The following is a 16637-nucleotide window of genomic DNA, read 5'->3' on the forward strand; positions in this document are numbered from 1 at the left end:
ACACACCGACTCATATACTTCTCTGTCCTCCGTCGTCATACAATACCTTTTATAGGGAAGCTTTTGTGTTAGGAGACTTCTTCATTGAAGGTGCTGAGTCAGATGTTAGTGGACACAAATACAAATAGACTAGATTACGACATCTCAGTGGACCTTTCTTACTCTTTTGGAGTTGCTGTGGGATTTACTGTACATCACGCACATGCCAGATATCTTAAAAACACTGCCAGTACAGAGTTTTAAAGACCACAAAAGTGGAATTGAAGGTAGCATTTGCATTATAAACGAACATTTCCTTTGAAGAGATCTGGTGGGAACATTAAAGATCTGTAGATCAGATCAGGGGAATTAGACGGTTAGACAAGTTGAGCGTTCCTGAAGGGTTCAACAGAACCAAATATGATGGAAAATACTGGTTGTTAATGATTGCTTTGATGTGAGTGATTGTTAAAGTTTTGGCTCCACACGTGTTTGACGTAAATTGAATGCAACTTGCAGTGTTGGGGAGAAAGTAGCAACATAGTACATTTGTTTGGCAATTTAACAGTACTTCGGTTGTTTTTTCCAGCTGTAATTTTATTGTAAATATGTTAATATGCAAAAAAAATAATAAGGTCATGTGCATCGCATATTAGGGTCAAGTGACCAGATAAATACCACCGATCTTATCTCCTCTTACAACCTTCTTGTTTTTACATGCAAAAAAATGTCTGAAAGCAAACTGCATTTCTACAATATTTAATATTGTAGAAATTATTGAGTGTCTGCAGGTTGATATATATTCTGTTGGGGACTTGGACTTTTGGAGATTTGTTTCACAGTGGGGACCTAAATTAAAGTACAAGCTTATAAATCAAACAGAGTGATTTTTTTTTTTCCTGTGGGCTATAAAGAGTGCCTACGAGGCTAGCTGACCAGACTGCATGTGTGACTGCATTCATGCCACTGAATGCCACATATCCTGTAACACAAGTCGTCACGTCATAATATAAGTTGGCGCTTTTTTGGTCGGTTGTAGCTTAGTTTCAAAGCAGATTCCCCAACACCGACAAGTTGTTACTAGGGTTTTGCCCCTTGCAATACTCACCGGGACTTTTTGATGTGCCAGAATCCTCTTCTTTTACCTCAGTCACCTCGGCATGCTTCTTAGCCTGTGTCGGCTCAGGTTCACTGTGCCCGTTCTCTACAGGCTCTGTCACTATTGGCTGTGGCTCTGTGACCTCACCCTCTACTGGCTCTAGTTCAGTCACCACAATTACTACAGGCTGCGGCTGAGGGGTCGCCTCTGCTTCTGTGACAGTCACTACGGCCTCTGTGTCTTTGGTTGCCGCTTTAGCCTCTGTACAGCAAACACAGCCAGGCTAGAGCAGCAAGACTTCAGGAAGCCACCTTCATCTCAACTGCTTACGCATGCACACACTCGCACAGATGTAGAGTGACTGAACTGGTCAAATATGTGCATTGCAAATACTGCTGGTTTGGTATAAATGTCTATTTAGCTTTCATTTAAAAGTCAATCTGAATTTGGTCAAGTGTCCAAAACAGGTCTAGTCACTGTACATCTGTCGTAAATCCCAAAAGAAGCGAAGTACAACAGGGTCTGCAAGCATCTACTTGTGGAGAATTAAAAATGTATTATTAATTATTTATTTCCAATAATATGTATTTATTGATCTGCATATTTGTACTCAACACCTAATAAATAATGAGAATTAATTATTCTCATGCATAAATTGCATATGGATTATGTATAGAATATATTCATACATTAATAATAAAAATATACAATATAATAAAAAACATATTAAAATATTTATATATTGATAAATACATTTCACAGTTCTTCAGAGTCAATTATGAGAATGAATTATTCTCCTGCACATATTTAATTCAAATACGTATTTTAATAATAAACATATATACTATAATACAATATAATATAATTTGTATATATCGTATTATGTGTTTTTCTTATTAAAATATGTATTTACATATTTTTTATTAAATACTGTACATTGAAATATCTTTCAAATTTATTTTTCTCTTGCACAAAAGGTTTATATACGTGCTAATTGTATATTTATTTAAAATATACTTTAAAGTAAAATATATAATATTAGCATAAATATTATACATTTAAATGTTTGAAACTTCATGTTTTTGTACATAACCACAGTCAGCGGGACTGGAAAACAGTTGATGCCTGCACACGTGTCTTTCTGTGGGTGTCCTTTGCTTCTTTTCATATACTATACCTTCACATCAAACTTCTCCATATACTTCTGTGCATTTGCACGAAAACCCTACCATCCATAAAGAAGAATATATATTAGTACTGGCGCCGGTTTGGGTTAAGGTGAGTGTGTGTAGTGTAGTTTACACACGTATAGTTCGTGTGCTGATTTACCTGAACTGTTGCGATCGCAAGGTAAGAATTTGGTGGAACAAACACAAACACTCTCACACACGTGAGGTAAGAGTGTCGTGGGTGACACCGAGAAGCGAAAGAAACCAAAGGGAGGGGAAACACGTGGTTAAACACCTACCTTTGGGGGCCATCTCAACCGAATTCTCAGATGGGGCGTCACCAGAGTCTGGGGCAACATTTTCTGAGTATGTGATAGACATAGCGGAGGAATGCAAGTGCCTCTTTCAAAGCATGAAGCGTCAGCAACACATACAGACGCACATATATGCTGAAGGACGGGAGACGACACGATATACTCACTCACAGACACATATACATTTATATACAGATATATGTTATCACACACACGTACAGTGGGGCTGTCAGGACATAAGAAAATGGAGAACTCCCCAAAACATTGAAAGAAAGTGATCTCTGAAGCGTGAAATGGTCATCGTTCAACGTTTTTTGTATATGTCAGTTATTTATATAGGGTTTCTTCCTATCACTGGCTGTAGACAGAGCTAGTATCAAATACCGAATGTGTCCAAATGCTATCCATGTGATAGAGAGTACTGGAACGAGCCAGAAACGTAATGGCTTCAAAGCTAAAAATCCTTCTAGCACCTGATATGAGAATTCTGTATATATTATCAGCGCGCCGTTAGCACGGGCCTTAGTATAAATGTCATCTGAATCAACAACCCATGACCAGCTGGAAGGAATACAGGGATTCGGACCATCTGGCTGATACATGAAATAACAGTGATGTTCATCTGGACACGTTTGTGCTTACCATGTTTGAACACATTTTTTTTTTTTTGTATTATGGACAGAATTTGCGCGAAAAAATTCGCGAAAGGGCAACAGATTGCTCCATGCAGATTTCGCAACGGGTTCAGGTTGTTTGCATGGGTTTATCACGTCGAACAACACAAAGGTGCTTGGTTTGACTGTATGTTTCAAGCGTGCCCCTTACGTCGCTTTATTTAAAGTTCCGATGATCAGAGCGTTAACATTAAGTTACGATTCGTTTCAAAAGAAAACTAGAGCCGCTACATGGCGCCATCTTGTGTGCTCTTCATGTTGATATGATATGATAAGAATAAACGAATAGATGCTTAGAAACTTAGGAGCCCTATTTAACAAAAAAATCATCTGGCTTAAATGAGAGCGAAAATTGAACGTTTTAGCATATATATAGAGTATATATATATATATATATATATATATATATATATATATATATATATATATATACATATAGAGTTTTATTGCTAATTAATGTTTTATCACTAAAATAATAGTTATTGTGAAATGCTTTAGTAACTGGCTGTAAATAAATGCTATTTATTTTTCATCGTACCACATTTAGAGATTTTTATTTTATTCCCCCTCGCAAACCAGTGAATCTCAATTAACATTGTCCATTCACTGATGAAAACTGATCCAGGATGAGGCAAAACAAGCTCATCTGAAGAAATTCGCCACTCACCTTCAGGTTGGCCATCATCTGTCAGGAAAAAAGAAAAACAGCTACATGAAGTTTCCTTCATATTAGTTAAGGAGGCTCTCAAATTGTCTTTCTTTATATGCCGCTTGGTTTAATATTATGTCATCTAATGTAATGGCATTTTAACTCTGAATACCTTTGTAGGCCACTGCATACAGTCGTTTGTTTAAAGAACGATAAGTGCAGCTTTTTCTGTCTTTAAAGCATTCAGGGTTTATTTAACTGGGAGTCAGTGAGCGGTGTTATGTTAGTTGCGGTGCACATGTCTAGACATATAGTAAACCGTTTAAAGAGGCACATGTTGACACAGCGTTACAGTAAACCCAGCGGAGCATGATGAAAGTGCTCTTACAGACCCTGATGTGATTAGAGGTGTTAAACAAAAGCCTAACAAGATCAATGAGTGCATGCATTCCTGAGCGTGACAGTTCTGAAATAAAACAGCTGTTGTATTTATAGATCTCCACAGCGTGGACACATGACTGGCACCTGACTCTTTTTATAGAGGGCAAAGCTTTAAATAAATCTCATCTTTGATTTTACATAGAAAGCCCCGATGTTAAACCTGAACACATAATACTATAGGATTGAAAAATTCGATGTGTTTTTCTCAGTGAGCGTTTGATTGAGGATTCGGAGTATCCTGCTTCTCGGATCTGCACCATTCAAAAGCTGTTGTTGTTGTTTTTTAAGAAATTAATTCTATTTAGCAAGGGATGCATTAAACTGATCAAATGACAGTAAAGCCATTTACAAACTATTTATTTATTTATTAACTGTCTATTCATCGAATAACCCCGCCCCCTAATATATTAAGCGGCACAGCTGTTTTAACATTTATAATAATCAAATCAGCATGTTAGATTAATTTCTGAAGCATCCCAATTAAGACTGGAGTAAGTCACTGTCACACGAATAAATTACATTTTAAAATATGTTCATATAGATATGCTATTTTAATATTGCACAAGATTAGTTTTTACTGTATTTTTGATCAAATAAGCTTCGGTAAGCATAAGAGACTTTTAAAAACTTTTTTTTTTAAATCTTACCAGCCCCATTTTTAATTTTTTGTGATGCATCTCCTGCAATTTCACACGCGTTTCCATCGGAGATTCGACTATATTTCAAACAGTGATCAGAAATCTGCACCCAAAGTCAGACATTTCATTATCAACTCAGCTATAAACATTCCCCATCACGTACTGCAGGCACCAAATAATCTGTATTTATGTCTGTATACCTGATTTATTGACTTTTTACCTTCTATGGAGGTTTAAGAGAAGCGTGTGAGACTTTTGGCGAAGTCGGCCCATTACTGAGAGCTCCGTTAGGTCTCTTACAGAGCAACAAACCATCCTCTCCGCTTTACATGATGTAAATGTCAGCCGCTTTGTCTCGACAAGCCGCTCCTGTTGCCTTGGCACGGGCTGCTGTGAATTCTGTGAGGATGCCAGCTTAGGCTGATCGTGGCACAAAAGGATCTCTGTGAAGCGTTCGGAGCGCGATCGCTTCATTCCTGCCCCCTGCTGTCAGGAGCGCATGTGAGGAGGGCCGGCGCGAACACCTGTGCGCTTCTCCTTGTTTAGCCTCTTGATATTTTTGACATCTCTCAGCTTTCAGCTCCCTCGTTTTGTTTGCTGTCTCTGTCCCTTCGTCTCTCCTTCACTGGGCTTTTTCTACTGCTCAGTATTGCCTCTGTTCTTGAGCTTCATCCTGTCTAATGTCTTCATTGCCATATGGAGTATGAAAACTCCTGAAAAATGCATTATATTTTATAATGATAATAAATCAAATTGTTTGAATTTATGAGATTTTTGGCAATTCAATTCAAGGATCCTTCTGCAATGTAAATTATTATTTTTTTAATAGCCAATCCCCTCACCTGAAAGCAGAAATTTGATAAACTAAAATTGAAAACATTTATTATAAAAAATAATGATTATTATTATACATGTTGATTGCTAACTTTTAATTAATATAATTATTTTAGCTTATTTTTTTAATCTTTTTTTTTTTATCCAGTGCATGTCATAATAAAAAAAACAATTCAAATAAATGTAAAGTCTTTTAAGACACCTAATCTTATTTCGGCTTTGTTTTTGACTCAGTGTCGTGTGAAAAAGCACCACCTTTTTCTGTTTTGTGGATGATGATGAAAGAAAATAATTAATGCTATAAAATGGAGATGTGTTTACATGTTAATTAGTCTTTTTAGAAACCTAATCTTATTTTATCTCTCTCTCTTTTTGTCTTGTGTGTGATGCCACCCCTCAGATGGCGTCTTTTGGATCCCAAAGCCCAGATATGGCAATGACGTGGGTCCTTCCACCGATTAAAGATCCATTTATGTCACGCTTGAGCATGTCTGGTGTGGCATGCTGCCCGTTTCGAGATCCCCCTGGCTCATCCAGCAATAACGACCATTTTGAAAGGTATTGTTTTACCCTCAGAGCGCTGCACAACAGTATGCAGGTATGTTCAGCTGTCCCTACTGCTGCCGTGAGGACAGACGGGCTCATGTTGACCCCCTACCCACCAATGGTCGTTACTAACCGAAGCTTAATATAGATAGTATTTAAACCTCAGTTATTTAGCATTTTCAGTTACATGCTTTTTGTCGGCACCGCAGCTGTTTTATTATCGTCAAGACCAACAAGCCTACTAAAAAGAGTCATAATGGGTTCGCAAAGCCTGGCAAAAAATTGTGTGAGAGCGCGGATACGTGGAAGTCGTGCTAATTTTGCTGGCGCTGAGAACAACAGGCATCAAAGAGAAGATGACAGCTTGGATGTGTTATTTCTCTTAGTGTTGATTTATGAACGATCTGACATGAAGGAACGATACTTTGACTGAGAAAAAGTGAGAGTGAAATGCGCAGACTCCAAAATGAACACTCAGTCGAGTAAAAGCTGCCAGTTGGCTTGTAACCGTATAACGTACCGCAACACAATACATGAGAGTTAAAGTAACTGACGTGCATAATTGAAACGGTTGACATACAGACCATCAGCAATTAAAACGTAGGAAAAATGTTTTGCAGGATACGTGAAATGTTATTTTCTCCGAACTACCGTTTCAACATGTTAGCGTAATATTCATTGCATTAAAGCCACTATAATAGCTTTATAACTAAATATATATACAAAGCTTATTTTATATGCATAATGATAAATGCATGTATTCATTTATAATGGTTTGTGAATGGAGCTAAATTTGCTCCATTCACACCCCATTAGCTGGTGAAAAGTTAATTTTGGACACTGGAAGTCAATTTTGGCCATCCCTCGTAATGCAGGCTGGGATTGCACAAGACACCTTTGACCTTATCTGCAAGTCGGTACTCAAAGGCCAGCTAATTATCCAGAGATAAACTTTCAATGAGTTGGTAGATCAAAAGTTTGTTTCCTTGCATTGTTGTTTTCCTGAGGGGCACGCTATTTGCGATGCTGGCCTATGTGGATATAGGTCGTAACCTCCATCCTTTGATATTATTTATCGCGGAGATCAAAGTTCAGACAAACAAGGGCTCAGGATTCTCAGCGTGATAGAGACATAAAGTCACTGGATGAAAGATAGGAGTAACAGAGAGATGAGAGAGAGAGAGAGAGAGCAATGGGGATTAAAAGTCTGCTCATTCTGAACTATTCCAGGGGTCTGGAATCCAGTTCCCCGGGGTCCAGCCCTGTTCATCCCTCATCCAGCCTTTTAAAGCCTGGAGTCAACGCTCCACGGCAACCCCAGCCGCCCCATCAGCTGTTCCCCCAAATTTATGAGAACAATCTTTTTTTTTTCCAAACAGACATGGTCACAAAGTCTAATACTCTCTCTCAAGGTTATTTATGGAAGGCATCTACTGTATATGGAATCCGTCGTAATTGAATATTACAGTTGACTTATCATCGAACTATGTTTTCATCTTTCAGAGTAGCCAATTGTTCGTTATTAAAAAAAGATTGGTTGCGCCGCAAAATCATTGTCTTAATTGAAAGTGCAAAGTTTTGCACGAATGTTGTCTTGTTAAAAACATTCAAATGAGGGAAAGGTGCTTGAGAAGGAAAATGGTTTGGTTTCAGAGAATACGTTTTTAATGAATGACTTTTCTTTCACCACATTGGCACAAATGTTAATATTGTTTTGGTTTAAACATGAGTCTTGATGAATTTCATAGGATTTCTGCTTAAAATTTCTGCCAAATGAAACCTTGGTGTCTTATTCATTTTAGTTTCCAGGTAAATCTATGTTGTTTAAAAGACCAATATGAAATATAATATATATATATATATATATATATATATATATATATATATATATATATATATATATATATATATATAGTTATATCTATATGTTATTTAGTCTTTTTATTTTAAAAAAATATATATATGTGTGTGTTTTCTTTTTAAAAAAATTTTTGTCCATACAATGGAAGTCAGTGAGCACCAAAAGCTGATTTGATTCCAGTATTCTTCAGAACTCATACATGTTTGCAACAACATCATATCATTTTTAGGTGAACTAATCCCTTCAAAATGGTTAGACGTATTCACTGGATAACAAGACAACAAAAATGAGTAATAGAAATATTTTATGTATGTTTTCTTAATAGACAGATGGTTCCAGTCACCATATGCATCTTGTCGTTCATTTTTCAACCCACAAAAATCATCACGATCAACCGGATGGCATTTGCGACGGGTGTAGGGCGCATCTGCAAACCCTGTACCGAAATGGATCGCGCCACCTGCCTGTTTATGACCATGTTTATGAGTATCATCAAAATAGCTTCCATAACATCAATCTCCCAAATCCCCCACATTCTGCATCATAATCCCCATTGTCCAGAAGTGGACGGATCCCTTCCAGTGTGGATATGTTTAGAGGCCGATATTAAAATATGAGTCATCCTCATAGGAAAGCCATAGCCTGACCAAAAATAAAATTTAAATGTCACGAATAATGAAATCTCAGAGCTGTTGGGATCGTGCATATGAGACATCTGCTTTCTATCCAATAAATGAAAGCCAGTCTTATCCATTTAATAATAATGATAATGATGCAATGTAAGTCAGAGAGCGCATCCTCATACTTCTCCATCCATCCATTAGGCAGTGGAAGCTGATCTCTATATCATCACCCCTGAAATATTTATCCATCTGAAGTCGTAGCATCTCCACCAGGCCATCAGCATTGCATCATCCATCAGAAATGCCTCTGGCACCACAGTAAAGCTGGTCTCTATGACTTGAAACCCAGCGCCGGGTAAGTCAGCACCATTCCATAACCACAATCCTGTGTAGCTCAGCTGACTCTGCGCTCCTAATCACCTTGACTGTGCACCATCCATCATAGCAACGGGCATGACAATAGTTGCTTTTTATAAAGTTGCCCGGATCACCTCATCATCAAGCACAATGTGAATTTCAAAGTGGCTCATCCCTGAGCTTTTTATGTCTGCTTGAGTCATTCTGTCCTTGTGACTGTAGGGATGATGCAAGCTTCTTCGCCTGCTTCTGCTTCTACCAAGCACCTTGACCTAACACGCGTTGTCCTTAAAGGTGTATAAACGGACAATTTCATCGCATGCAACTAAAAATACACAATTTTCTGCATTTTTTTTTTTTGCTTTCTTTCTACTATGCGGCGGTGTACTGTGTATGCTTGCCGTAAGCAGTTGAGAAATCTCCGCAAGGTTAGTCTCTCATGCCTATTCAGTTAAAAAACATGAGTAGGATGAAAAAAGATCAAACAAACCAGCAAAACAGAGCTGCTAATTTGTTATCAGCAAGTTTGTTAGTAATGCTGAGGTGATATCGGTGTTGATATCTTAATCTTAATTTGCTCAAATCCTTAAACATTTCTCTCGCTTTTGTTCCTAGATCAACAGATTCCCCATCGGAATATATAATCTGTGGCGTAATGATGGACAATGTGGGTTCTCACCTTTCTTTGTGGGCTCAGGCATGTTGAGCCGTTCTCCGGTGGACCAGGCACCAGTTGAAGGGGTTCGGAGGTGAGTCTGGGCTGCTCAGAGTGTGTGGCAAGGGGGTGTCCTTTAGCCAAGGGGTGTTATGATGGAGAAACGGAGGTGAGGAAAGTTGCACCAGAAAGTTTGGAAGTCAGTTAGGATGTGGGCAACGCAGGAACGTGAAGGAGAAAGGAACAGATCTGGGGGTGATGAATAAATGGGGTTTATATAGCTCTCATCCTAGCCACTCCTCTCTGTGTTTGATAATAGAGCCCAAAAAACATCCCTAACACCTCCCTCCCTTTCGCTCCTAAAGTCCTGGGATTAGATGTGGCTCGCTGTGCCCTGTCTCCTCACCAGCTGGAGTCAGACAGAGAGAGAGGCTTTGGATAACGTTGCATTGCAGAAAAAAAGGAGATATTTCTGTTGGTGGCATCGCTTTGAATATATCCCAAAGTCTTCTGCGGGTTTTTTTTTACTCTGAACGTTTGGCCCTTCGTTCAAACTAATAAATACTGTAAGTGTAATAGCAAAAAGGTATAGAAATGTATACAATTCATATATGTATATCATTTATAGTAACTGTAATATCTTATATTATTTACAAAAACAAAACCACTTGTAATGGTACATTTTTGAAATCGAGATTTATACATCATCTGAAAGTAATACATATTCTTTCCATGGATGCATGGTTTGTTAAGATTGACTGAGAAGATATGGTGTGCAAAAAATATGGTGTCTCTCTCAATGCATATTACTAATCAAAAATGCATATTACTAAAAGGCAGCGATAGATGCTATTTACACTAAGTGAAAATATTATATTTTCTTAGCATAGATGCTATTTACATTTATGGGCAAATAGCAATGGATTCTACTTACACTAATTTCATGCTATTTATACTACTTATTACAAGTGGCAATTATCCGCAAGTACATTATAAAACAGAATGCAGCTTATTGAGTATAAATGTTTATTTTAATTCAAATTATTAAATAGATGTCATGGTTGACTCCCTTATTGGGACAACAAAGCCCTTCCTACACCTAGCCTAACCATACCCAATTATTTATTTTAAATAATGGTTATTTCCTTAGTTTTCATTGAAAATAAATGCTCTTCTGATGTGATTCAAAATTTAAAAAGGGAGATAAAAATATTGTCAGAAGGCAGATTCAAACCCATGTCAAATACATCAAATGACGATTGGCGTACGCTTGTACACCACTGGAACCGATGTTAGACGACTATCTTCTTGTAATGATGACCATCCCAATCAGACGTTGGTGGGCGGAGTTAGTGTAAATGGCCAATAAGGTGGGCTATTTGCACTTAGTGTAAATAGACACTCCATTAATCAAATTGAGTTTTGCTATAATTACTGCATGAAATTTCCAAAATATCTTCTTGGAACATGATCCTTACTTAATAAACTAAGGATTTTTGGATTTAAAAAAAACTAAACAATTTTATAAATAATTTTGACCCATGCACTGTATTGTTAGCTATTACTACAAATATAATCATGCAACTTTTGTGGTCCAGGGTCACATGTAATATATATTAAAAAGTAATAAATAATAAAAAAATGCAATATATATGTATTAAACATTTTAAATAATATGCTGTGTAAATATAAGTACATATGCAAACTGCTCTTTAATAATTTATTTCTGCCAATGATGTGTTCGTAATGTAGATAAAACCCTGGCAGTCGGTGGATGATGTGACAAAGTGACCGAGTTACTATAAAGCTTAGCAAAGTCCAACTCAAGGGCATTCGCTATAGGCTGAATGAAAGAGATATTAGTAGGAGATGTTGTCATCCAGGGGTTCCCAGTGTCTAAGCTCCACCCTTTCACTAGAAAGCCTCTGGGTGATATTTAGGGCTTAGTGAGAAAAATAGGAAACATTTACTTCATCTTTCAGCCAAGTGCCAGAGATCATTTTGATCTAATGTGGATGAGGGCCAAGGGCTGTGATCTGAACAACCAAGACTATAAATTCTGTTAAGATGCCTGAGCGATGCTTTTATACTCTATAATTAGAACCTGAACTCTGACATTTGACATAACTAGCATGGAAAGACGGTGGAAACAGGATTGCTGCCATTGTTAAGACTCTAATCATCCTGTTAACACTTTAATTCTCGTTATAAATCAGGCCCTGCTTCTTGTAGACGCGCACAGTGAGGCCCTGGAGCTTTAATAGTTTTAGTGATTAATGATCACAAATCACAAATGAGAAAGAATTTGTTTGAAACTAACACAGAGGTAAATTACATGATGCCAATGTCGTCCAGACCTATCTTTTTCTTATTTCTTTCTCAATATTATAGTTATTCGATTCAATTCAAGTTGATTTATATTGCGCTTTTTTACCAAAGCAGCTTAACGAGAAATACGCAGCTTATTGGATACGCAATTATTGGATTATTGTGTCCCAAATAATTATTGTAAGATATCGAATAATTAGACTTTTTATGGCACAACATGTTAGTTTAAGTGGTAAAATGTTGTGTAACTAAATTATATTTATATAATTAACAACATATTATATTGATTAAAAATATCTTTTACTTTGAGAAATGTTTACAATAAAACCTGCACATTAAGGTGTAATGTATGTCAAGGTTTAATAAAAATATCTCGTTACTTAATGCTTACAACACATGACAGTTGACCCAGTCCCTGTGAACTTTTCAGCTGAGCTGCAGACATGATTATGCCAAAGAGTGAAAATGTCAGCTTCTCCGAGGGTCATATGAACGGTGAGGTAATATTAGATGGTTTTACTGCTCCTGTAACATATATTACAAATTAAACCAGTACTTGTTTAATTGTTCTTGTTCTGAAGGCTCTGACGGGAATTATTCAGCAGTTATTCAACCCGTAGCTGCGCTTGCCGTTAAAAAGAAATCTTTGTTCAGAATGTCTCGCTTGTGCATGGTCCCATTAGCAAAAATAATTTGAAATTGCTTTTATAGTTGGCAGTTTGTGATGCACAGCAAGTAGGTTATGAATGACATGCCATACTCGTACGTAACAAACCATCTTCACTAAGTGGATTTTCAAGGGATAATTCACCCAAAAATTAAAATTCAGTCATCATTTCCTCACCCTCCATCTGTTCCGAACCTATATGAGTTTCTATCTTCTGTTGAACACGAAATAAGATGTTTTGAAGAGTGAACTATCACTTAAAGCAAGATTTTTGGCCTTTTTGGTGTCAGACTCTCCGAACGAGGGGCCCATTTATAACCCTGTGTGTACGGCTCTACAGGAAGGGTGCTGGGGAACTGTCATGTGTGCCTGCCGCGAAATACACACAAAACCATTTGGACTAGGCTGGTGGGTAAAGGTTCATGACGCCCATGGGGATTTAGCTCTCATGGTCACCATAAAAAGACTCAGAGTGGCACCTGCCTGCACTAATGCACGCAGACACACACACACACACACACACACATAGGAACCCAAACAAAGAAGAATAGATTTCCCCTTAGAACTTCAACATCTCATTAAGATTCAGTGCGTTCAATAGAGTGGAGCTTCTCCCCACGGAGCAGGCAGTGCTTTAGATGTAGTGGTCTAGCGCGGATAGCATAAATACTCTGCAGAAATAGATCCCACTCCTCCCTGGGAATAAAACTCTGTAAGACTATAAAGGGAGAGAAAAACCACCTCTGAATCGCACAATACCATGTGTGAGGAGCACCCTGTGGCCAGTGAGTCAGTCAGTCAGAGAGACCAAACCAACAATCTGTCTTTTAGTAGGGTGTTGTTGATAGCTCTGGGTCCAACTTCAGTATCCACAGTGATGCCAGTGAAGAGATGGACCTCAACAGCTGCTTACTGTGCCTCCAAAAAGCATTCAAACACTTAAGCCGCGCTCAAAAAAAATGAATGCAATTTATTGCAGCGTGTAACAAAACCTCAAAGCAAGTGGCGTTTATTGTAAAGAAATAAAGACAATACGTGCACATTTAGCATTTCACCAAAAGAAGTTAGTTTGGCTTTAAATCCGCTTAAAATGTTTAGCCTCATGATTGCAAAAATCGTGAAGCAATTTCTGAAGAAAGCCAAGCATGTATTTGTGCGTGCCACTTGACTTGAGATTTCGATACGGCGTTCAATGGCAATTCTACGTTTTTAAACAGCCAGGTTTCCAAAACATTTTGTAAATCAAATTATTAAAAATGATATTCTTTCATTGAAATAGAGCTAAAAAGTGTTTATATTATATCAAAAACCTTAACTTAAAAAAAAAAAAAAATGAAATGAAAATTGCAAATGTTGAAGTACTAAAAATAAGAAAACTCAAAATATAAATTAAAGCTAAATTATAAATGATTAAAGTTAAATAATAAAAGTTAAAATCTCCTAAAATTGCATTAATCTAAAGGTTTAAACATAGAAGCAATTCAGATAAGGATTAATACTATAATAGCATCTCTGCAAAGACTAAATAAAATAGAGAAGATGTTAGAAACGACGATGGAATTTTCAATATTTAACATCGGTTTTTGCCATGAAGTTGTTAACAGTTATGTGGTTTTCCAGTAAAACAAGAAAAAAACAGAACTCTAATGAACAACAATCAGCGAGTGATAAAATCTAAATAAAAGCAGTGTAGCAGCTTTGCCACCTACTGGGAACAAATGAGCAGTGCCCAATAAAGATATTTAGTCTGTTTTATTTGTTTTGCCACTTTAAAACGGCAGCTTAAAAAAGTGAGAAAGAAACAGTAAAAAAGTGAATAGGTTCACTATATATATATACTGTATATATGAATATTTTATTTATTTATAAAATGTTTGTTTTGTTTTTTAAGACACACTTTTTTTTGTTTTAAATACATCAAGATATGTAAAGAACAGCACAAACCCATGCAATGCAAAACACCACAGTCTTACAAATAGAAACTAATTTTACCCTCCTCTTGTTACCAAAGCAATTGAGATATCATGAGAAATAATGACGGTAACAAACTTGAGACAATCGTCCAGTCCCTATTTTGACCCGCATGCTGCTTTGGTTACGCCGCGCTGCCTCTGTAAAGTAGAGAGGGTTGCTAAGCTAAACTGATAAGTCAGTTTCTTTTTCACTTTAATGATCTCCCCCGAGCGGGCGTAATTTCGCAGTGCGCGGGACATTTTCTGGTAGGTCATGGGCATCCTGTTGCCCTTCCTCTGGCCCCAGAGCTCGGCCACGCGCTCCTTGTGTCTGGCAGAAAAGCGGAAGACGCCCGCCGAAGCGGGCACCCAGGACACACACTGGGCCATGCCGGGGTCCTCCAGCATCTCGAACAGGAAGTGGAAAAGACGTAGCTTTTTCCCTGCAATCATAGAGACGACTGCGGTCAAACAGCTCTCAAGTGTGCCCGTTTGTGCGCGAAGGGGGTGGGCGAAGGCCTATGGAAACTATTTCCCATAAACACAGGCTTGTATTATGATAGGCCTAGTTAAGATAAGCATCTCTAAAGCATCACTGGCGCACAAGACTAGAGAAAATGAGGGAGAACTGAGATTCTGTTCGGCAGTTATGGGTAGGACGGGCCGCTCCCGTGCTGCAGTTCCTCTAGGTTATTCCTCACCTTCGAGATAGCATCAGAATAAACCACAAAAGCAGAACTGACCTTTCTCTGCAGGTGTAATGCTGGGCAATGATTCGGCACACTTTTCAGGTGCTGCGTTCAGAGTTAAAGGTCTCTCTGGTCCGTTTAAGGCGTTTAACTCTTGCCCGTCGGGTGCGCTGTAAAGGACCTCTGACTGATCGACGGCGTTATTGTTGCATTTCATTCCACAGTCTGTGTACAGGCCAGGTCCGTTTGCCTTGGCCGGAGATCCCACGGCCTGTCGATTTGACAAAAAAGCACTTGGTTTCATAATAGAAAAGATTTGGTGCAAATGACGTCGAGCGTTAAAACTGAACGGGTTACCTGCCGAGGTGAAGGTGCGGGAAGATGCAGCCGGGACTTTTCTTTTTCTAACGCATCGTTAAAATGTTCCCCGGCAGGTAGCTTCTCTCTAGATATGTCCATATCTTCAGTGGTTGACACGGCGGAGAGATCCCTTGCTGCCAGTGCGTTACAAAACCAGCTAGTGAGGATACTCGGGCTCATAATGTCAGTGTATTTTTAAATCAATAGCTTTTTTTTCGGACACTATTTATTAGAAAAAGGCATGCACAGAATTTGCATATTTTTTTAAAAAAGAGAACTGATTATTAATAATAGTCTTAAAAGGAATATGCTTAGGTGTGAGCTGAAAGTAAATGTTACTTTCAGCTCACACACTTAATTGCATTTTGCATTTAAATTAAATTGTGCTATCATTTCAATAATTGTTAAACCCACTTGATTTGACCCTCTTAAGTGCACCGATATTTCTTAAGTTATCTCTTTGAAATGCAAAGTGAACTGACAAGCATTTTTATTCAGCTGAAGCATACTAATTATAATGTAACTTGTACGCCGTGTGTTTAAATACATTTGCATTTACTCATTTGTAATGATAAGACTTTAGACAGACTTTTTATGTTATATTAGTAAGTAATATGTTGCTAAATGTAACATCGAATAACGCACTGCTGTAAAAAAATGAATGAAGTACTTTACTTGTGCTGTAGACACTAAAATGTGTGTGCTTATACTCTGTAGGTATACACTACTCTGCAAGTGTACATTCAGTGCAATGGAGCACACCGTTTTGGGTTGACTCTCATTACAAAAAGAGTTGAAAAAA

General features: G+C 37.8%; 2 protein-coding genes and 1 long non-coding RNA gene across 17 annotated transcripts in view; 1 reads left to right on the forward strand and 2 right to left on the reverse strand.

Annotated features, from left to right (window-relative positions):
• Window positions 1-10095, reverse strand: part of mybpc1 (myosin binding protein C1) — a 32529-nt gene extending 22434 nt beyond the window's left edge. For 8 of the 15 annotated variants that reach the window (XM_043236738.1, XM_043236741.1, XM_043236740.1 and 5 more), the window contains exons 1-4: window positions 9864-10095; window positions 3903-3920; window positions 2547-2609; window positions 1088-1339 (exon numbers count right to left, since the gene is read on the reverse strand). In XM_043236738.1, coding sequence (XP_043092673.1) covers window positions 1088-1339; window positions 2547-2609; window positions 3903-3920; window positions 9864-9885 — 355 coding nt within the window. In that variant the 5' untranslated portion in view covers window positions 9886-10095. The remainder of the gene's footprint in view (window positions 1-1087; window positions 1340-2546; window positions 2610-3902; window positions 3921-9863) is intronic. The other 7 variants (XM_043236748.1, XM_043236747.1, XM_043236745.1 and 4 more) reach the window with 3 other exon arrangements.
• LOC122342713 lies at window positions 6064-9912 on the forward strand. The gene is made up of 3 exons (XR_006250634.1): window positions 6064-6355; window positions 9029-9182; window positions 9800-9912. It is a non-coding gene; the product is annotated as an uncharacterized LOC122342713 (long non-coding RNA).
• Window positions 10096-14589: 4494 nt separating the features above from the next.
• On the reverse strand, window positions 14590-16407 carry spi2 (Spi-2 proto-oncogene). The gene is made up of 3 exons (XM_043237596.1): window positions 15833-16407; window positions 15530-15746; window positions 14590-15229 (listed from the first exon to the last, which is right to left on the reverse strand). The coding sequence occupies exons 1-3, from the start codon at window positions 16013-16015 to the stop codon at window positions 14904-14906; spliced, it is 726 nt and encodes a 241-aa protein (XP_043093531.1). The 5' UTR covers window positions 16016-16407; the 3' UTR covers window positions 14590-14903.
• Window positions 16408-16637: the final 230 nt, after the last annotated feature.

Source organism: Puntigrus tetrazona, chromosome 4 (assembly GCF_018831695.1).
Source record: "Puntigrus tetrazona isolate hp1 chromosome 4, ASM1883169v1, whole genome shotgun sequence".
Lineage (NCBI taxonomy): Eukaryota > Metazoa > Chordata > Actinopteri > Cypriniformes > Cyprinidae > Puntigrus > Puntigrus tetrazona.

Bases quoted from the DNA above. Each gene is read 5' to 3' on its own strand.
- spi2 (XM_043237596.1), bottom strand. From the start codon at position 16,015: ATGAGCCCGAGTATCCTCACTAGCTGGTTTTGTAACGCACTGGCAGCA. The intron at 15,747-15,832 runs GTAACCCGTTCA...TCAAATCGACAG, and splicing joins CCGCACCTTCACCTCGGCAG to GCCGTGGGATCTCCGGCCAA. The intron at 15,230-15,529 runs GTCAGTTCTGCT...CTATGATTGCAG, and splicing joins CATTACACCTGCAGAGAAAG to GGAAAAAGCTACGTCTTTTC.